General features: G+C 38.5%; 1 protein-coding gene across 1 annotated transcript in view; it reads right to left on the reverse strand.

Annotated features, from left to right (window-relative positions):
- Spta1 (spectrin alpha, erythrocytic 1) overlaps positions 1–10,277 on the reverse strand; it is a 71,891-nt gene extending 61,614 nt beyond the window's left edge. Inside the window, exons 1-7 of the mRNA XM_057769928.1 lie at positions 10,254–10,277; positions 8,859–9,095; positions 7,230–7,355; positions 4,594–4,734; positions 3,721–3,867; positions 3,226–3,359; positions 1,764–1,908 (exon numbers count right to left, since the gene is read on the reverse strand). Coding sequence (XP_057625911.1) covers positions 1,764–1,908; positions 3,226–3,359; positions 3,721–3,867; positions 4,594–4,734; positions 7,230–7,355; positions 8,859–9,095; positions 10,254–10,277 — 954 coding nt within the window. The remainder of the gene's footprint in view (positions 1–1,763; positions 1,909–3,225; positions 3,360–3,720; positions 3,868–4,593; positions 4,735–7,229; positions 7,356–8,858; positions 9,096–10,253) is intronic.
- Positions 10,278–20,560: the final 10,283 nt, after the last annotated feature.

The following is a 20,560-nucleotide window of genomic DNA, read 5'->3' on the forward strand; positions in this document are numbered from 1 at the left end:
CAGTCATGAAGCGAACAACTGTCCTCCACTGATTTTCCATCCCTATGAAGTTCTTCCAAAGCACATGAGGCGGAGAAGCAACAGACTGAAATCTCCAGAATTGTGAGCCAAAGTAAGTGTGTCTACCCTTAAATAGTTTCTGCTGGATGCTGTGGCCACAGTGGCAGGAATATCAGTAACAGTGGAAGAAACAAAGGATGGAAAGTGTCCAGGAATGTAGGCTTGCTCTGAGTTCTGGTGTGCCTGGGTCTGTTTCTCTAGACATAGAAATGAGAGCTTTTCAGATTTTAGAAGGGAGTGGACTTGGGAATGTACCCAAAGGATGCTCAATCATACCACAAGGAAACTTGCTCAACTATGTTCATAGTAGCAATATTCATAATAGAAAGAAACTGGAAACAACCCAGATGACCCTTAAGAGAAGAAAAGATAAAAACAACGTGGTACATTTACACAATGGAGTATTTACTCAGCTGTAAAAAAAATAATATGACATCATGAAATTTACTGGTAAATGGATAGAATTAGAAAAAAATCATCTTTAGCGAGGTAGCACAGACCCAGAAAGACAAACATGGTATGTATTCACTCATAAGTGGATGCCAGATGTAAAGCAAAGGATACACTCCAAAGCTCCAGAGAACCTAAATAACAAGGAGGACCCTAAGAGGGACACATGGGTTACCCTGGGAAGGTGGAAAGAAATGAGATCTCCTGGGGGTAAGGGGTACAGAAGAGAGCATGAAAGAAGAGATGGGAGAGTGGGGAATGGACAGAGAAGAAGAACATTAAAAGAGATATCTTGATAGAGGGAGCTATTATGGGGTTAGGAAGAAACCTGGTGCTAGGGAAATGCCTCCAAAACCACAAGGATAACTCCAGCTAAGACTCCTAGCAATAGTGAAGAGGATGCCTTAAGTGACCTTCTATAATCAGGTGATAACCACCCTAAATGTCATTATAGAACCTTCATTCAGTAACTGATAGAAGCAGATACAGAAATCCACAACCAAGCACTGGGCTAAGCTCTGGGTGTCCAGTTGATGAGAGTGGGACCAGGATCTCTCCATTGTGCATGATCTGGCTTTTTGGAGCCCATTCCCTATGGTGGGATGCCTTTATCCTCCTTGATAAAGAAGGAAGGGGCTTAGTCATGCCTCAACTTGATGTGCCAGATTTTGTTGACTACCCATGGGAGATCTTATCCCTTATGAAGAGTGCATGAGGGTTGGAGTGGTAGAGGTAGGAGGGTGGAGGAGGGGAGAGAGGGAAACTGTGGTTGGTATGTAAAATAAATGAAAACTATTTTTTTATAAAAAGGGAGTAAGAAGATAGATTTAGGTTTTAAAATCTCTCAGTTTATTGTGAAAGAAGAAAATTCTTCCCTGATTTACAGTATAAAGGGCAAATCCAGGATCCAACTGCCACAGAAGATAACGTGTTAAGAGGGATAACTATAGTCCTATGGTATTTTACTGAGGGGAGATTAATTAATCATTCTTAGAGGTATTTTATTTAGTTGTAAAACATATCATAAAATATGAAAGCATGTGAAATAGATGTGTATGTTTAAATAGAAGTAGTGTGAATAAAAAATAAGGACTTGCAGGGTCACTGAACAAATATGAATTAGAATGAGGAGACATACTGTAATGCCACAGAAGAATCCATCCTTTATTGAAAATGTGACATTACTGTGCTTTCTTGAGTATCGTGTACCTTTTATAAGCCAAGGACCAGCCATTTCTCCATCAAAGGCTTACCTTGTCATCCATGACAGCAAGATTCCTCTCAAGCCCCTTGTGACTGTGAAATAGTGCCTCAGAACTAACAAGATCTTTGCCATAGTCCTCAGAGGTGAGTAGAGGCTCTTTCTCTTCCATCCACTGGATGGCTTCGGTGACATCCCTACCAGACAGTGTCATGAGCATCAAGAATCCAAGATGGCCGGCATGACAGGGCAAACAGACCCACAGGACCAACATACTTTTCTAAAGTAGCTACTGCTCTATTTTTCAAGAGGCGAGCATGAATTGATTTAAAAATTACTTGCATGTCAGATATTTTTTTTCAATGACATGTTCTACTCTAGGGGTTCATGGCTATTGAGCTGCCAGAGACACTTCCCGTATCTGACATGTGAGAAGCTATTCACAAATACCACTCATTCTTCCCCTCCAACTCCTCTAATTCTTACGTACCCTTTCAGTTTCTGCAGTACCCATACAGCAGTGCTTTATTTTTTATTGTTTAAATACCAAAGTCTAAATATTGGATATCAAGTTGATCTTTGTGTTCTTAAGTCATTTGCTACCTCAAAGGCAATGAAAGGAATGTCTTTGGCCTTTGAGATGTTCATAAGTAATTGCTGACAGGAGTAGACAGAGGCTAATACAAATAAATCTGATGCATGGCCATCAACAGGGTCCAAGCTCATACTTTTTTTTTTTTTTTTTTGTGTTCACTTCTTTTTTTTTCTTTCTTTTATTTATTTATTTTTTTATTTATTTTTATTCTTTTTTAATTAAAATTTCCACCTGCTCCCCGTTTCCCATTTCCCTCCCCTCCTCCCAAATATTGCCCCCTCCCCCCACTTCCCTCCCCCTATCCCCACTCCTCTTCTCCTCCCCCCACACCATTCCCCCTCCCTCTCGATACTGAAGAGCAGTCCAAATTCTCTGCCCTGCGGGAAGACGAAGGTCTTCTATCTACTTCCAGGAAGGTGAGCGTCTAAACAGGCTAAGCTCCCACAAAGCCGGTTCATGTATTAGGATCGAAACCTAGTGCCATTGTCCTTGGCTTCTCATCTGCCTTCATTGTCCGCCATGCTCAGAGAGTCCGGAATCAACCCATGCTTATTCAGTCCCAGACCAGCTGGCCTTGGTGGGCTCCCAATAAATCAGTTCCACTGTCACAGTGGGTGGGTGCATCCCTCGTGGTCCTGATTTTTTTCTCATGTTCTCCCTCCTTCTGCTCCTCATTTGGACCTTAAGAGCTCAGACCGTTGCTCCAAATTGAGACTCTGTCTCTACCTCGATCCATCGCCAGATGAAGGTTCTAAGCTCATACTTTTTGAAGTACTTATTCAGCAGTTTCCACTTGAGAAATGACTAGGATTATAGTCTGTTTGCCTCTACTACCTTACTTTAGATGGCGATGGGGACCCCAGCCAGAACCTCTGGTGCACTAGGCCTTTCCCACTGGTCTATACCTCCAACATCCTACCTTTTGAATCTTTGGAGGTCTGCAGCATTTGACAGATTTTCTCGTCTCTTGAGAGCCAGGTTCCAGAGATGATCCCAGGCAGCATTGACCTCATCCTGTTTTGCCTTGATCTCAGGTAACTTAGGATGTTCCTCCTAAGAAAAGAAACCAACAGAGATGACATCAAACCAAAAACATCACTTTAACAATGAAGTTAAACATCACACCCTGTCACACCGTCATATAAAGAAGCATGGCTTCATAAGCAATGGTGGACCATTGCCATGGCATGCGTGTGTGTGTGCACACACACATACATGCACACATACTACCATTTTCAAGTATTAGAAGGGTAGAATGTAACCAGAGGAGAGAAAAAGCTGTTCATGGCATGTTAGTGCATGCAGGCGCATCCCTCTATTTTCTCACATTCCTCTCGTATCCCACCATGAGTGAGCATGAGTTCTTTAAGACCAGAATCTTTTTCCTGGAATGCCTCTTTTGTTTCCACCTCACCTGGGCACACTCATTAGCATACTGGTTCACTTTGTCCACTTTTCCCTTCCGAGCTGTCAGTTCTTCCTGGAACTCTTCGAACTTCTTATGTAGAACTTCAGTTCTTTCCCAGTCATCACCCAGCTCCACTAATGTCACAATAGCTTCCTGTAAGTATGAAAAACATCCACAGATTCACCAGTAAAAATAATCCAGAGTTATTTTTGCAGATTCAAAGTCCCAAGACCCTGTTGATTTTTCAGGATAACTCATATGGAGACCCTTTCTGAGAAACAACAGAAGCAGGAGTAAGTTTGGGGATGACAACTTGATCTGGGGATTAGTGTCTTCTGGAATAATCCCTTCGTGAGATTAGGGGGATTGTTGGGAGAGTCTTTGAAAGTTCCTTCTATATGTTAGAAGACAAATGAACAATTCTTCCTACTCTGCCTCCTTTTAAATCAAGCATCTGCCAAAAGCCCAGCACTGAACTCTTGTATCAGACTTCAGCCCCAAATGGGGATTATGCTTGAAATAGTTGTAGGTACTGAGAAGCAAGAGTCGAAAATTAATTCAGCCAAGACCCAGAGTGTCAGGAAAACCTTTGAAGTGGGGCAGTTCAGCAGCATGGGGAGAGAAGGGTGATGAGTCTAGAGCATACTGAAATTACAGTGTTAGGTCTTGTCTTTGCCATAAACACAACCATAGATTTAGGTTACAGCATTGATCTTCAGAATTCCTCCCAAATCTTTGCCAAAATTTACTTTTCCCCCAAAGAATGAAGTTCAGAAACAGATTCTTCAACTATTCAAGACTACCTAGGGCACTGTAAAGAGTTACTATGGAGTGCTTGGACACAGCCATCAGAACACCCAAGAGTATGTGTGCCGTTACCTTTTCTTTGATCCACTCCAAGATATCTTCACAGTCTTGCGAGTATTGGTAGAATTTCAATGCCTGAAGCAGAACATTGCTCTTCTCTTGAGTCAGTTCCCAGAGCAGATCCCACACTTGGTGAAGTTGCTCCAGATGGGCCTTTAAGGGAGAGAGGCAGAGTGGCTGGGCTGGCAAATAACTTAGTGGGGAAAAGCATTTGCTTTGCAAACCTGCAGCCAGAATTTGAATCCTGAAAATCTTGGTGGAAGGAGATAACCCTCTGATTTCTCTGCAAGCACGCCATGCTACATACCATAAACACACACACACACACACACACACACACACACACACGTATGCCCACATACAATGATAAATAAAATATTATTTAAAAATAATCAATGAAGTTCAGAAATATGGGATAGGTGAAGAATAAGGCACTTTTGTAGAAAAATGACTGGATTGATAATTCCCCCTCCTATTCATTCATATACTAATTTTTCAAGAAATATCTAACAAGAGAATACACACACACACACACACACAAACACAGTTACTAAACTAAACCATGTATAATCTTCCATGGGAGGAAATTTTGTTAAAATGTCTTGACAAAGAGGGGAGGGTTGAGCAGAAGAATGTTCATTTTGACTCAGTCTTGAGGACAGAAAGATTCCTGGTGTATAGACAAAAAGTAGAGAATGTTCTATGTACAGCAAGCAGCCATAACAACATCATAGGAGAAACATTTGAACCCTTTTCAGAAAGTTTAAAAGCTACAATTCTGCTGAGTAACTGGCAAACTCTTTCATTAAAACAAAAAGATTATTTGGGGACTATATAGTTTTGACAACACGTAGAAGAATTCAAATACCAGATTAAACCAGAACATCATGTTCGACCAATCATGGGAAACTGGTTAGCACTGTGCCACCCTTCAAAAATCTCGTACTTTCAGCCCTACAGTGGTGGCACACACCTTTAATTCCAGCACTCAGGAGGCAGAGGCAGGTAGATCTCTGTAAGTTCGAGGCCAGCCTGGTCTACAAGAGCTAGTTCCAGTATAGGCGCCAAAGCTTCACAGAGAAACCCTGTCTCAAACAAATAAACAAAACAAACAAAAAAAATTTGCTATAAAACACTTTTCTCTGAGCCCTACTATAGTGTCCAGTATCACCTCAATGATGATAATGGACAGTTGTTTTAAACACCTCAGGCATTTTGATTTTGTTTTGCATTATAGTTTTTTAGAAAACAGAATCTCACTATGTAGCCCAGACTAGACTTGAACTTACCACACTTCTGCCTTCACCTCTTCTCTCTGGGGTTATAAACATATACATCATATCCAGTTTTAAATATTTTAAATAATGTAAGCATTTACCAAGAACATTGTAATAGAAAAGTTCTACTTTAAGTAAAACGACAAGACCTGAGATTTTCTTGTTAATATTTTCTTTTTTTTTTTGGTTTTTCGAGACAGGGTTTCTCTGTGGTTTTGGAGCCTGTCCTGGAACTAGCTCTTGTAGACCAGGCTGGTCTCGAACCCACAGAGATCCGCCTGCCTCTGCCTCCCGAGTGCTGGGATTAAAGGCGTGCGCCACCACCGCCCGGCTCTTGTTAATATTTTCTAATCAGATTATTTTTCTAGTTAAAATCATTTTTTTTTATTTTGCTAACACTAGCATGGGCTAGAATATATATAATGTATATAAAAAGACTAGCCTCAATTGAAAGTTATGCAATGCATATTGGTGATGTAATTTAAAAATGCATAAGATAAAATTTTACGCACACAAAAAAATATGCATTAGTCAGAAAGTAACGATGACCTTAAGAAAAGGCACACAGTGGTAAATAATTATTTAAGTGACTATGATGTTCACGTTTTGACATCCAAGAAATTTTCTGAAGTGGTTAGCTTTTAAGGATTTTTGTTTTGTTTTGTAAATAGAAAGGAAAGTATAAAAATGTTTACTGTCAGAAATGGGGCATGATGTGTGGGAAAAAAAGCAAACCTTCACTGGCAAATGGGAAGAATTCAAAGATTCAAATGGGAAAACATCACTTTGAAGTCAGAATTAATAATTATGAAAGAGTCTTTCTGAAAGTCATTTTATCTGAGGAATGTGGTGCTGTGGGAGCACATTCTGCTCCTTCAGCCAATATACCAGCCCACTTGGGTGAGGTGTCTTTTGCTTTAAAAAGCAGTGGTAGCTGTGCACTTGCTCTCTTGCTTCCAGCTTCCGCTTCTGGCTGTTCCTGGTCACACAGAGTACTGTTGTCTAGGGCAGTGATCTGTACATTTTCCTCTTAAATAAATAACCTTTTTATTAATCATAATTCTAAACTGATTTGGAATTGTTTTGTGACTGACGCCTTCAATGTGGGATAGGCTAAAGTGAGCTTGATCTTGACCCAAAGACAAGTATAATAACTGCCAAATCATATTTCTATACCATAGTTCTTTCTCCACCTATGATACACAAGAGTGATCTGTTATTTCTCCTGCCTCCATTTCAATAAAAACACAAGTGCTTTGTGCCCTTGTTCTAAGGCAGCTACATCAAAGTTTACCTAGCATAATCCCCTGAAACCCTGATGACACACGTGGCAAGTGGAGACTTGACTTTGAGACCCTACAACTCCTTTACCTTGGTGTCTTCATGGGCAAAATGATCTTCTGCAAATCGGGTTTCCCTGATTTCTTCCAGTTCAGGAAGCACCCTTGATTTGGCTTGCAGCTCCACTACAAAGGATTCGTGTTTCTGATACTTCCCCTGTGTTTAGAAATCAGAGATTTGAGTAACGGAATGCAATTTCATGGGAACACCAAATACTTTTTGTTCCTCCTCTCTATTCTAAGCAGACTTCTCACACCCAGACCTGTACTCAGCAATTTCCCTCAGCCATAGTAGAAACAACCACATCCTGAAACAAACAAGTATGCACTCAAGGTAGAACAGCTGAACACAACCCCTCAAACAGAGACCACACAGACGGTCTTTTCTTTTGTAAAATTATCGATAAAACAATATTCTACTCAAGGCTTCACAGACTCCTATGTGAATAAAACCATGTAATACATGGCGTCACTGAATTTGCTTTGAAAAAGTGCTGCACGATAATGAAATTATCCATTAACAGTTCACAGTAAGCTTTGCTCTTGTCTTGTATGAATTAATGCTGCACACATAGATAACCCAGATCTTTCTGCATTATTCCCTTTTTAATACTAATCACCAATTATGATCTTGCTTTGCAGTATGTCAACAGACCGATGTAGAACTTTCCACCAAACTTGTTCTACACCCTTTAGTTTGAACATAACAACAGCCATGAAGGACTATTTTGAGGGAAGTTAGAAAAGTCCCCACTGCTGAGGAGAATGGACAGCAGCTGCTTTAGGAGCACTAATGAATTTTTACTCTCTTATAAAAAAGTCAGTTGATTCATCATTAATGTCACAATACTGAAAGCACATGGTATGTCAAGTTTCTTGAGCTTTCGGCCACTATTTTGTGTAGCAAGCTCTCGAAAAATGCTGGTGTGTATGAGTATTATTTGTAGGTAAGATTCTGAAAGTTAAGAAGTAGAAGCGGGCATCATGTAGAATTAGAACTTTTGTCTCTAGTAAGTGGTCTAAGCTTTCTATGACATCTACATGCTTAATTATAAGAATGTGAGTTCTGAATTTTGAGACTTCAATGTGATGCAGTATGATTCTGTATTTTCAACAGCTGATACGCTGTCATTTCTTTGGTGTCTGTTTTCTTTCTTCTGTCTCATATTTCCAACATTATAAAGAAGGAACAACTTTAACCTTTTTCCTAACTGAATTTGTAAACTTCCCATTCCACCACTTTGGCTATGTTCTGTACATCGAATTAGGTTGTGCTTATATCCATTATTGCAATCTGCCCTCCTGGCCTGACACCTAGGTACCCTGTTCCTTTAAGAGACAAGCCCCGCCCACTACCAATTCCCAGCTCCATGGAGGCAAGAGTAGCTCCTGCCTCCTCTCTAGTCCCTCTCCACCCACTCTCCACTCCATATCCCCTTACCCATTAAATAAACTATACCCAAGCTCTCTGCATGGCATATCGTCTGTTTCCCAGGCAGTCAGACTCAGGCCTTCTGTCTCTACCCCTCCTGGGACCAGCCTTGGGACCCTGAATTATAAATGCTAACACCCACTCCTCAACATTAACATAAGAAAAGCTCATTTCATTCTTTAGAGAACTTAGGGTCAGTTTTGGGGAACATTCCTGTTACTAAGTCACCTGTATGTTCGTGGGTTCATAGCTCTTATCCTTTGCAATGTTAAGCTTCTCCAGGATCCATTTCTCCAGGTCATCTGCATCTCTCCTGAACACTTGATAGTGATAGGACTCTTCAAGCTTCTGACCCCTCTCAGCAACACGCTGTTTGAACCTGTGGTACTGGTCTAACACCTCCTGTCTTCTGTGCTGGATTTCTTCTGCTGTTTCCAAAACCTTTGGTCCACTGCTTTCCACAGCCTATAAATTAGAAAGTCTCTTCATGTTTTCAAATATTGTTGTGTATTCCAAGATACACATGTGTGGTAATGATGTCATTTAAAGATTATAAGAAGAAAAATAATAATGCCTCTGTTGCTACTTCTCATATTTATAACCCTATCCTTTTTATATATTCCAAGACATTGACCCACATTGAATCTGTTTACACATTCTTAAGCCTGTTAATTTATACTGTTGGAAGGGCTGTAATATAACTTATAATTTTTAACTAAAAATAGTTATTGCTTAAATTAATAGCTCTTAATCATCCAAAATATCCTATATAAAGAACAAATTTGGACTGATGGAGCAACATCAGAGAATTTCAGATAGAAAAAAAGAAATATTTTGTTTCCTTGTAAGACTAAACAACATAAATAATTAGTAAGTGCTAACCATACTGTAAATTTAAGAAATAGTCAGGGATAGTTTATAATTAATTTAATGAATCACACACACAACCATGAATATTTTTCTTCATATTCAAAAGTATAGATTATATATTATATACTCTTCTTATTTGATTTACTAAAGAAATTTTAAAAGCAAAAGAAAATCTAAATTCCACCAGTCTTCTCCTCACTTGTCACAACTGTAAATAATTACTGTTTCAGTAATTGACTTTTGGAATATAAAATGTTATATTATTATCAACACAAAATTATGTTTTAATTTAAAGAAATGAAGTTTGTGTGTAACAATATCCAGGAAAATTTTCATAGGGCCATTTCTAGAAGGCACTTCTTCCCTTTTTTCTTAGATCTAAAACATGCGGCACAGAGTTTATATTTTAATGTTTCTTTATTTTTCATAAATAGTTTTCCAAGGCCAGTAATTATAGTCATTCCACAGAGACACAAATTATTAAAGGTAGTATTTGGTTTCATATTACCTAGTTGTTTTGTATATGTTATATCTGACTTTAGCAAGTAATTGTTGAGTTTTTATTATTATTAAGTGTAAAGTTCTAGGTCATTTTTAAAAGTGAAACATTCATAAAATAATTAAAATCAATCTTTTCTACTCCTGTAGAGTCAAAAGATGCTATTTTTAATGACCCTGGTAAAGATGGAATAGAAAGTTCAGAGGAAATGGCTTTCCTAATTGCATCAGGGATGAGAATTCATTTGTACTCACGGCTTCCTTTGGAGGGTGCTCCATCTCTCCCCAAAGTCTAAAATTCTGCTATATGAAATGTAGTGAAGAGAGAAAATTTGTTCTTTGAATGTCTAGTCCACCGCAGATACAAATGTTGGAAACATAAATGTGGCAAAGAGCAAGAGAAAAAAAGTTTCAGAATCCCGCCAAGCATAGACAATCAGCATTATCTCCAGGGGACAGTTTCTGTTGAGGCTGTGGCTAACTTCCACAGACAAGGTGACTCAGCAGTTTTGGGGAGCTGTGGCTCTCATGACCTCAACAGGAATTTACAACAGAAAAGAAAACAAAGTTTTCAGATGCAAAAGTACAGATACAAGAGTGACAGATGAAAGGCAAGGGGCTGTGTTGGACTGTGTTTTATTCAGTGATCTTTTAAGGTAGGAGAATTTGTAAATCAGGAAGGAATTCCAGGTTGCTCCAGAGGAGAGGGCTGAGGGAATTCAAAGACATGGCTTTCTTGTTCTGATCTTTCTAGGAAGTACACACAACAACTTTGTCAAGACCCAGCTTCAGGCATTTAACTACCTTTTACTCAATAATTTATTTCAAATTTTGCTCTAGGGTATTTCTGAAAATTGAGAAATTTTATTTATGATCTCACAGATTAGATTCTTAAAAAAAATAAGATCTAAATGTACCTTTAATCATTCAAATAGAAAGTACAGGATAGTAAGATCTATGAGTGTGTTTATTTTAAAGTTAATTAAACAATATTTTAAAGTTAATTAAATAATAATTATTGTTGGGAAATATATATAAACTATTTATAGCACATTTAAACATGCCTATGAGTCAGAAACCAAATTGCTTTACATATATTTAAGGTGGTAGAACTTCCTTCCTATGTATAGTTCCTTTAGGTTACTTTACTAAAGAAAAATAAGAAAACAAAATATGATCATACAATGTTTATTACTCCATGACAAAGTACAAACGTGCTAGCCAGCTCCACCTTTATTCCATTTGCTCTTGTTGTTCATGTTATTGCTTCTTTATCTTTGAAATCATTGTCAAAACCTGTGTCATAAAGCTTTCTCCAGGTTTTCTTCTAATAGTTTTATATTACACTTAAGTCTTTCATATAATGAACTGAATTTTAATGTAATTTAGGATGCATCCAATATTTTTTTATTTATAAAAATTTTATTTATATAAAGTAGACATCAAAAAAATTCAAAATAGTAAGAGGAGACATTTTAAAAAGCAATAGCCCATTAGGCTGGAAAGCCTAAAAGAAATGGATAAATTTCTAGACATATATAGAAATATGCATCTAATTTTTTAATGTTTTTGTGTTGATATTCAATTTTCATAGCACTCTCTATTGAAGAACTGTTTTTTTAATGACACCCAGTCCAGTCAATTAGGTCACAATACGTGGTGCATGTGTGTGCCACTATAAGTTATTAAACTTCTTATACTTATGGCAAGATGGACTCAGAATGTAGAGACCAGAACAATAAATGTTGATGAACTATGAGAAGGCTGTCTAAAATCAAGGAGGAGCAGAATGCCATGATATTCATATTGGTGTGGTCTTGACTTATTAAGTGACCTCAACCATAACTACAAGATGTAACTTTATATTTCAGTCTCCTATTATGCTTCCACACATCCATTCCAGAATCCTATAAAGTTAAATGAATTAATCATATCAATATATATGGTAGATACTCAACAAACCTCTTGAATAAAAATAAAATATTTTCTTTCTCATTTCAACTCTAGGTAGTAGTTCCTGAGCATTGTGATACAACATATTTTCTCAATTGCTGCCTTTGTATTTCCTATCAACTTTTATTTGAATATATTAAAACTAAATAAAATCCCTAGAAGATAATATGAAGGGGCTTCGTGAAACTTCTAAGTAATGACTTCTTGAGTCTGAAAAAAAAAACTGCAGGAACCACAAAAAACAAGTGGCAATCAAGTTGAAAAGCCTCTACACAGTCAAGAAAACAATAAACAAAATCCAAAGGAAACAAGAGAAAGAAATGAATTAAAATATATTTGATGAAACCATAAAGTCATACCAATATGACTGCCTATACATGAGATGGACAAGAATGGTACCCAATAGTCACGCCAAAGTGGATGGGAGACTCACAAAGCCTCACCCTAACAAAGAATTACAGACAACTAAGGAATGTTGAGAGTGGGAAAAATAGTCTTCTCAGAAAATACACACAGGTAATATTATACAACATGAGCAAGATTATATTTAGGTATGAATATGTATATTCATATATGCATGTAGCAACAGTTAATGATAAAAGAAGCCATTAATTTAAAAATAAGCAACCAGGGGTATATGGGAGCATTTGGAGTGAGAAAAGGGAGGAGAAAAAAAGTTGTAACTATAATCTCAAAATTTATAAAAATCTTTTTATAAAGGTAATGCTTGGCAGGTCCCACAGAAAGAATATATGGTCAAAAACTGTGTTCAGTAAGTGAGATACATAAGGGAATATTAATTTTTAATTAAAAACTGAGAATGGATCATGTACATCTGGGTTAAAGAGAAGGCCCAGGAAGGGAATTATCTAATTAAAAAGCAGTGATTAGAGTAACGCACATATATTCAGATATAATTACAAGAAAACAGGCTTCGAATACCTGCAATGATCAAGAGTCAAAGTTAAACCTGAACTTCAAAAGGGGATTTTAATTTAAAAAGTAAATTTAAAATTTTAAAACTAAAAATTTTTAAATTGTTTATTGTTTTGACTCATTTTTAAATCAGACCTTAGGGAAATTATAAAATGAATAATATTTTACAGGAGAAGTCTTTGCTGCATGGGTGGGGTAATTTGGAGGACTGTCTTTCTGGGTCTTGGTTATCAGCCTTGGCCATATCTATATTCATACAGCATTAATCAGCCCTGAACAGCTTGCTTCAGCTAGGCTTAGGCGTCGGGACAAAGTGAGGTGTTTGATGTTCTACTCTTCGGCTCAGAGGATCCAAGAGCTTCATAGCTAAAAATTTACACTTTCTATTCTGTAAACTTATTTTCAAGTCAAATTTTTCTCTACTCATTCATCAACAAAGACAAATAGACTAATTCAATATGAAATAATATTTTCCCATAGAATAGAATAAAATTATTAAGCCATTCTCTTGAGATTTTACCTTTTATTTTGCTGGAGCTACTTCATATTTAAAATTTTCTTTGATTTTTGACTGTTAAGTGGGCTAAGACAATAGAATATATTGTTCAGAAAACAGAAAAAGCATTCTGTTTGAAGCACAGGATTTCCATAGGCATCTGTAAAACTCCAGTGGTACCTGTCCATTCATATTTATTCCTGCTCAAGTCACAAAAGCCAAGAAGTGGCCACAGCTTAGATTCCTATCAACTGGTGAATAGATAATGAAAATGTGTTACTTTTATACAGTAGAATATTATCTACATATTAAGAAAATTTAAATTATGAAAGCTACATGTAAAAAGTTGGAAAGAGAAGCCGTCATTCTGAATGAACTAACCCAGACTGACCCAGGATAACAAGCATAATGTTCATGTTGTCGCTCATTTGTAGGTGTTAGATTTGAATCTTAAGACACGTGTGTGTCACATGGAATACCTACTGAAATCAGGAAATTAGTAAAGAACTGCAGGAAGGAGGGCCTTCAAGAGAGGGGAGGAAGAATGCTGTAAAGAGCTAAGGAGGATTAATGAAGCAGAAAAGGTTAAAGCAGGGTGAAGAAAGCAGGAGAGAAGAGGGTTAAGGAAGGAAAACAAACACTGAAGATGCTTGAAGAGTCAAATGGAAACTATAGAAATGTCCGAAAATACATAGGTGGTGTGGGAGGTCCTTCTGTTTATGTGTTGCTTTTATTGGTTAATGAATAAAGAAGCTGCTTTCGGCCAATGGCTTAACAGAATATAGCCAAGCTGGAATATATGTGTGTATATATATATATATATATATATATATATATATATATATATATATATAGAGAGAGAGAGAGAGAGAGAGAGAGTAGGCAGAGTCAGTGAGAAGCCATGTAGCCCTGCTGGAGACAGACGCCAGACTTAACCTTGTGAGTAAGCCACAGCCATGTGATGATACACAGATTAATAGAAATGGGTTAATTTAAGATATAAGCATTAGCCAGAAATATGTTTAAGCTATTGGCCAAGCAGTGATTTAAATAATATAGTTTCTGTGTGATTATTTTAGGACAGGGCAGCTGAGAGCGAACAAGCAGCCTCCCCCAACACATAAGTTTAAATGGAGTTAATTCATATAGGAGGACAAAGCCCCTGTTATCAGGCCACAGGCCATCAAATAAAAGAATCCGGTGCCAGGAGTGGCTTTCTTCTTTTGGTAATCTTGGTGCTTTAAATGAGATGTCTTCCGTAGTCTTTGCTCCCTCATTGGTGGTGCTATATGGAAGTTTTAGAAGATGTAGCCTCACTGGAGGAGGTATGTCACCAGAGACAGGCTTTGAGAATTTTAAGACATACCACATCAATTGACGTTCTCTGCTTCATGCTTGTGGTTTAAGATGGGAATTCTCAGCTACTGCTCCAGCCACCATGCCTGAAACCAGCTGCCTCTGCTCATCCTTCATGGACGCTAACCTACTCGAACTGTAAACTTGCTCTTTGACAAGTTGCCTTGGGCATATTGTTTCATCACAGCAACAGAAAAAGTAACTAATACAGTATTGTTGTGAGTCCCAGACATTCCAAACTAGTGCCACTGCTTCTGTGATAGGCCCTTGGGAGAGTTTAGAGGGACACAGCCATTCTTAGGTGCATTTTGCTAGCAGCTGAGTACTATTACATGGTATGGAGAATGCTAATATTGATGAGTGGAACCTATTGCCAGACAGTTTACTTCAGATGAAACTAAATGTTGGGGGCTGGGCTGATGTACACTTTTGATTGACAATTGGTAGAACTTTTAGTTTTAGGCCTGATACTTTAAGCAAGCAGAGAATAGTTACCTGAGCTGCTTGTTCATTGCCTGCCAGATGCCATTGTAACAATCTGACTGCTTTGACTATTTCATGAACAGTTTGGGGAGCTACTGTCCAGGTGCAATGGATACTCCAGCCAAAATGCCTAATTTAGAAGACCTTGCTGTGGCCATGACCTTGCTATATAAACTATAATTAATTCACAGGTCTTAGAAGCACTGAAATCAAGACAAGCCTCTGAATTCCCAGGTGACTCCAAAGCTATTGTCATTCAAGGAAAATACCTCCTCAGTAACTCAGTAAGAAGCCAGTTGATTGGTGCAATACGTAGGACTTATTTAAAGCCTATGATTAGTCCATTTGCATATGTGATTAGTGTAAGAAGAAGCTTCATTGTTTGATACAAATGAAGTTTACTATATAACCAGGCCTTACAGTTCCTTCTCTGAGTCAGCCAGAAGGCATCCCCTTGTGTTGATGTGACATTCAGCTCAATAGAAGGCTTTTACCTGCTTTGGTGTGATCTATTTAATTGGCAGAGCATGCTAAGCTGGTAACACAAAGAGGAGGAAGTGATGTCAGCAACCACAACAGCTGAGAAGTAGCAAGTGTGGCAATGAGGCACTGGAAGAGCTCCAGGAAGCACCTGAAAACAGAAATGTCAGGGAGCAGAGACCGTGGATACAAGAATGGCAGAAGTTAAGGGTGGGCAGAAAGCAAGGAGTGTGGGAGGTAGAAAGCTGTGAAGTGCTGAGGATGAGAGAATACAAGTGCTGGTCCCTGGGAGAGTTCCAGAATGCCCAGAGATATGCCAACCCTCAAGAACAGAAGGTCTTAATACCATAGACCTGAAAACCATAATCCTAACCTGTCTTAGTTAGGGTTTCTACTGCTGTGATAAAACTCCATGACCAAAAAGCAAGGTGGGGAGGAAAGGGTTTGTTTGGCTCACACTTCAGCATTGCCATTCATCACTGAAGGAAGACAGGACAGGAACTCCAACAGGGAAAGATACCAGAGGCAGGAGCTGATGCAGAGACTGTGGAGAGGAGCTCTTTACTGGCTTGCTTCCCCTGGCCCTCTCAGCCTGCTTTCTTATAGATGAAGGACTATCAGTCCAGGAATGACACCACCTCCCACGGGCCTTTTCTTGTTGATTACCAATTGAGAAAATGTCTTATATCTGGATCTCATGGAGGCATTTTCTCAATTGAGGCTCCTTCTTCTCTGATGACTCTAACTTGTGTCAAACTGACACACAAAACCAGCCAGTGCGACTGAACCCCTGTCTAACTGACACATAATTGCTTCACTATTTCTTAATTTGTTTTTTAAACAATCTTTTCTCATTTTACATACCAATCCCAGTTTTATCTCTCTTCTCTCTTCCCACTTCTCCAACCTTCCACCCACCTTACCCCCCATCCATTCCTCAGAGAGGGCAAAGCTTCCCATGGGGACCCTACAAAGTCTGGTATATCACTATGAGGCAGTACCAAGGCCCTCTTCCTTATATCTAGGCTGAGCAAGGTATTCCGCCAAAGAGAATGGGCTCCTAAAAGCCAGTTCAAGCACTAGGGATAAATCCTGGTCCCACAACCAGAGGCCCCACAGACTGCTCCAGTCACACAACTGTCCCCCACATTCAGAGAGCCCAGTTTGTGCCTATGCATGTTCCCCCCTGTCAGTTTAGAGTCAGTGAGCTCCCACTAGCTCAGGTCATCTGTTTCTGTAGGTACCCCCATCATCGTCTTGACCCCCTTGCTTTTCCCTCTCTTTGATTGTTCTCTGGAAACTCAGTCCAATGCTAGCTGTGCATCTCTGCATCTGCTTCCATCAGTTGCTGGATGGAGGTTCTATGGTGACATTTAAGATATTCACCATATCAGTTTGGCTACAGTGCTAAGCCAGTTTGGGCACCCTGTCCTCTATTGCTTAGGGTCTTAGCTGGTGTCATCCTGGTGGATTCCTGGGAATTTCCCTAGTGCCAGGTATCTTGCTAGCCCCATAATGGTTCCCTCAATTAAGATATCTCTTTCCTTTCTCTCCCTCTCTGTCCTTCCCCCATCTTGGCCATCCTGCCCCCTTATGTTGTCTTTCCCCTTCCCTTCTCCCCTCCCCCTCCCCTTTCACCCTCTCTGACACCTTTTCAATGCTGCTGCTGTTCTTGGTAGTAGTCCCACGGTACCAGCATATCCAAAACTCTGATGTCTTCTCCTGAAGTTGGGCTGCACTTTCAACAGCTGTTCATAGGCTTTCTTCATGTGCCAAGCTTCAACTCCTTTACATGACCCCTTCAGTAACTGACCTTCTACAGCCACTGAGGATACACTTCACCAATGACCTCTCCTGGCTTCCCACAGTGCCAAGCCTCAGCTACTCTCTATGGCCCTTTCATGCCTTCAAAACCAGGACCACCTGGTGACTCTTACACGTTATCAGGTCCCACAACCTGGCCACCGCTGGAACATAGCTTCTCTCTACTCTCAAAACACTTCCCAGATTTCACCTCAGTGACGCTGGTCTCTTCTTACCACTGCTAATATGAGAGATTATTGGAATGATTTCCAGAATGCAGTCCAAAGATGACTAGCTCTGAAGCGAAAGTCCAAAAATCCAGTAGATGTTCAGTCCTTCGAAGCTGGGTGTCTCAACTGATCTTCTTTAGATGCTGGAATCCAGAAGAAGTAGACTCCAGTTCCAGTGGAGGAATGGATTATTGACAAGGCAAAGTCAAACAGGCAGAGACTGAAAAAAAGTTTCCTTCTTCCATCACTCTCATATAGGCTTCCAGTGAAAGGTGTGGCCCAGATTAAAGGTGTGCCTTCTAGCCTAGAAAATCAGATTAAAGATCTCAAGTTCTAGACCGCAGGTGTGCCCCTATTTCTGGATTGTAGTTCATTCCAGATAAAGTCAAACTGACGCCTAAGCATAGCCATTACATAACCTAAGAGTTGAGGGTTGATATGTAGAATTTGAAATCTCTTTCACTGGCCATCACCAACTGCTAATGAACTATGGGTTCAGTGAGTGCAGATCACTGCCAGTCAAGAACTATTATAGGAAGTCTCTGACTTGAAAAGCAGGTATTGTAAATTTCTGAACTCTAGATATTGGAGCTGCAAACTTCTAGTTCTTAAGATTGCAAGCTATAAGCCTTTGGAGCTCGTATTCAAGATCATGGGTCTCGGGAAAATCCTCTGAAAACCATGCCTTGGCTATTTGTGATTTGCATCATGATAGAGCAAATAGAACCCCAGTCAACTAATCTCCCAGGTAATATAGTACCTTTCTATTTTCACAAAGCAACAGTATTAGAAAATACTTCCTGGGTGGTTAAAGCAAAGCTTTTGGAGAAGGTTACCTCCGGATTTGAATTATAGCTTAGCCTTTTATAAAAAGTCACTTTACTGTTATAAACCAATTTTCTCTTTTATAATAGGAATGAGAAAAATGAATAATACAAATTACTCTTTAAAACACTATATTGGAGACAATTAATAGAGTGCTTAAAATATAAATGTGCAGTAAATAAAAAATTGCATTGTTAGTTTCAAAAAATACAAATACAAGTATGAATTCATATTTTTATTTTATTTTTGCAATAATATTGGGTTAATAAATGTAGCAAAATTTTTGTTAGACAAATATGTCAATAACTTAAAGTCAACAGAGAATGTATTAGTAGCTCCCATTATATCCAATCAGAAAGCATGTTTCTTGAATTTTGTATACTTATGAAGATTATATTTACAATGTAATGTACCATTAATGTCACCATACAACAAGTTTTAACTCCTCCCTTTTCTCTATTTTTCCCATGAGCTTGGAATAGTTTGTGTTAAACACATGCACACACACACATACACACACAGACACACACACAAATGCATGTGCACACACACATACAAACATACACAAGCAAGTTAATGAAAGGGCTATAATAATTTGTAGTGATTGTGTTTGACTGTGGAAGGTTTCTAGGCAGAGTAGCAAACTAAGATCTACAGTTCAAGAAAAAAACATTCTGCAGAAAGTGGGAGTCTTGGCTTCAGTGTTGGAAAGTGGGGAGGTAAGAATTAGTTAGCTATATTAATTTCTAAAGGCATTGACTGTGTCTAGAAAACAATTATGTAATACAAAATTTAAAGGTGTCATGGTCAGAAAAAGAAATGGGATACTTTTTTCATACAGCAGTTGAAAGCATAAGTTGAAATCATAAGCATCATTTTTATAATGATACTACCAAAAACAAGGGAATGGTGTTTGTTAAGTACTGAAGGAACATCAAAATATAACATTTCCTGTAAATTTTGTGAAATTGAAAATTTCAAGAAAATTTACAGACTTAGAATGTATAATATTAAGGGAGGTCACACATTAGCAGATAGAAAAATAATCACAAGTTCCAACAGCATTGCCTGAATCCCCTTGTTGTTTTTCTCTCATTTCAAAAATAAAGTATCCTGCGTATCCTTACTTTAACTTCTTCTACCCACAACATAAAGCTTTTTTCATTTTTCTCCTTTTCCCCAGTCAAGCTCAGCATTAAATGGCACTGGCTGTTGAAATATATGATCTTCCTTGTTACCTCTGTCTTTCTATGATTTTAGGAATGAAGGTGAAAGAGTATGACACAGAAGCAAGGAAAATAGGCTGACAGCTACAGGGTTTGTACTAGTGAAAGAAAGAGTGGTAAAGTTTTGCCAACATATAGAGTAATGAGCTTTATCCTATCCAAATTGAAGCATGGGTACTGGAGAAAATGGCTCCTACTGAAACACACATGCCAAGATGTTAGCAAATGAAGCCTTTAACACTGTACCACAGAGAGTATGGGATCTTGAAAGCCACGAGAATAAATGGATTTCTATTCAGTATGTTGACCTCTTAGCTGTAACATCAAACTTAGAGTGGTGATGCTGGTTTATTAGTTAAATAGACATTATTATAAACATTGCTTAATATGCATGACACACAAGAGTATACTAAAACAGATGAATTTTAATTTATTATGAGAAACTGATAATTTGGTGTGTAACTTAATTTAAATTCAAATACTCAATTTATAGGTTAGTGTTGTTCCTCAATTCTATACAGAGTGGCACTTCATTTTATGAAGACTCCACACTTAATGTCTAATAAGCAATTTGTTTGACAGGATCTCTCTATGTAGCCCCAACTGTTTTGGAACTCTCTAAGTAGACAAGCTTGCCTCGAACACACAGGGATGTGCCTGCCTCTGCCTCTCAAATTTTGGAATTAACGTTGTGCACCACCCCATCAGCCCTGTTGTCTTCTTTGTTGTTTATTTGTATTGAGGATAGACCTCGGGGCCCCATGCATGTTAGAG

This window comes from Chionomys nivalis, chromosome 5 (genome assembly GCF_950005125.1).
Source record: "Chionomys nivalis chromosome 5, mChiNiv1.1, whole genome shotgun sequence".
Lineage (NCBI taxonomy): Eukaryota > Metazoa > Chordata > Mammalia > Rodentia > Cricetidae > Chionomys > Chionomys nivalis.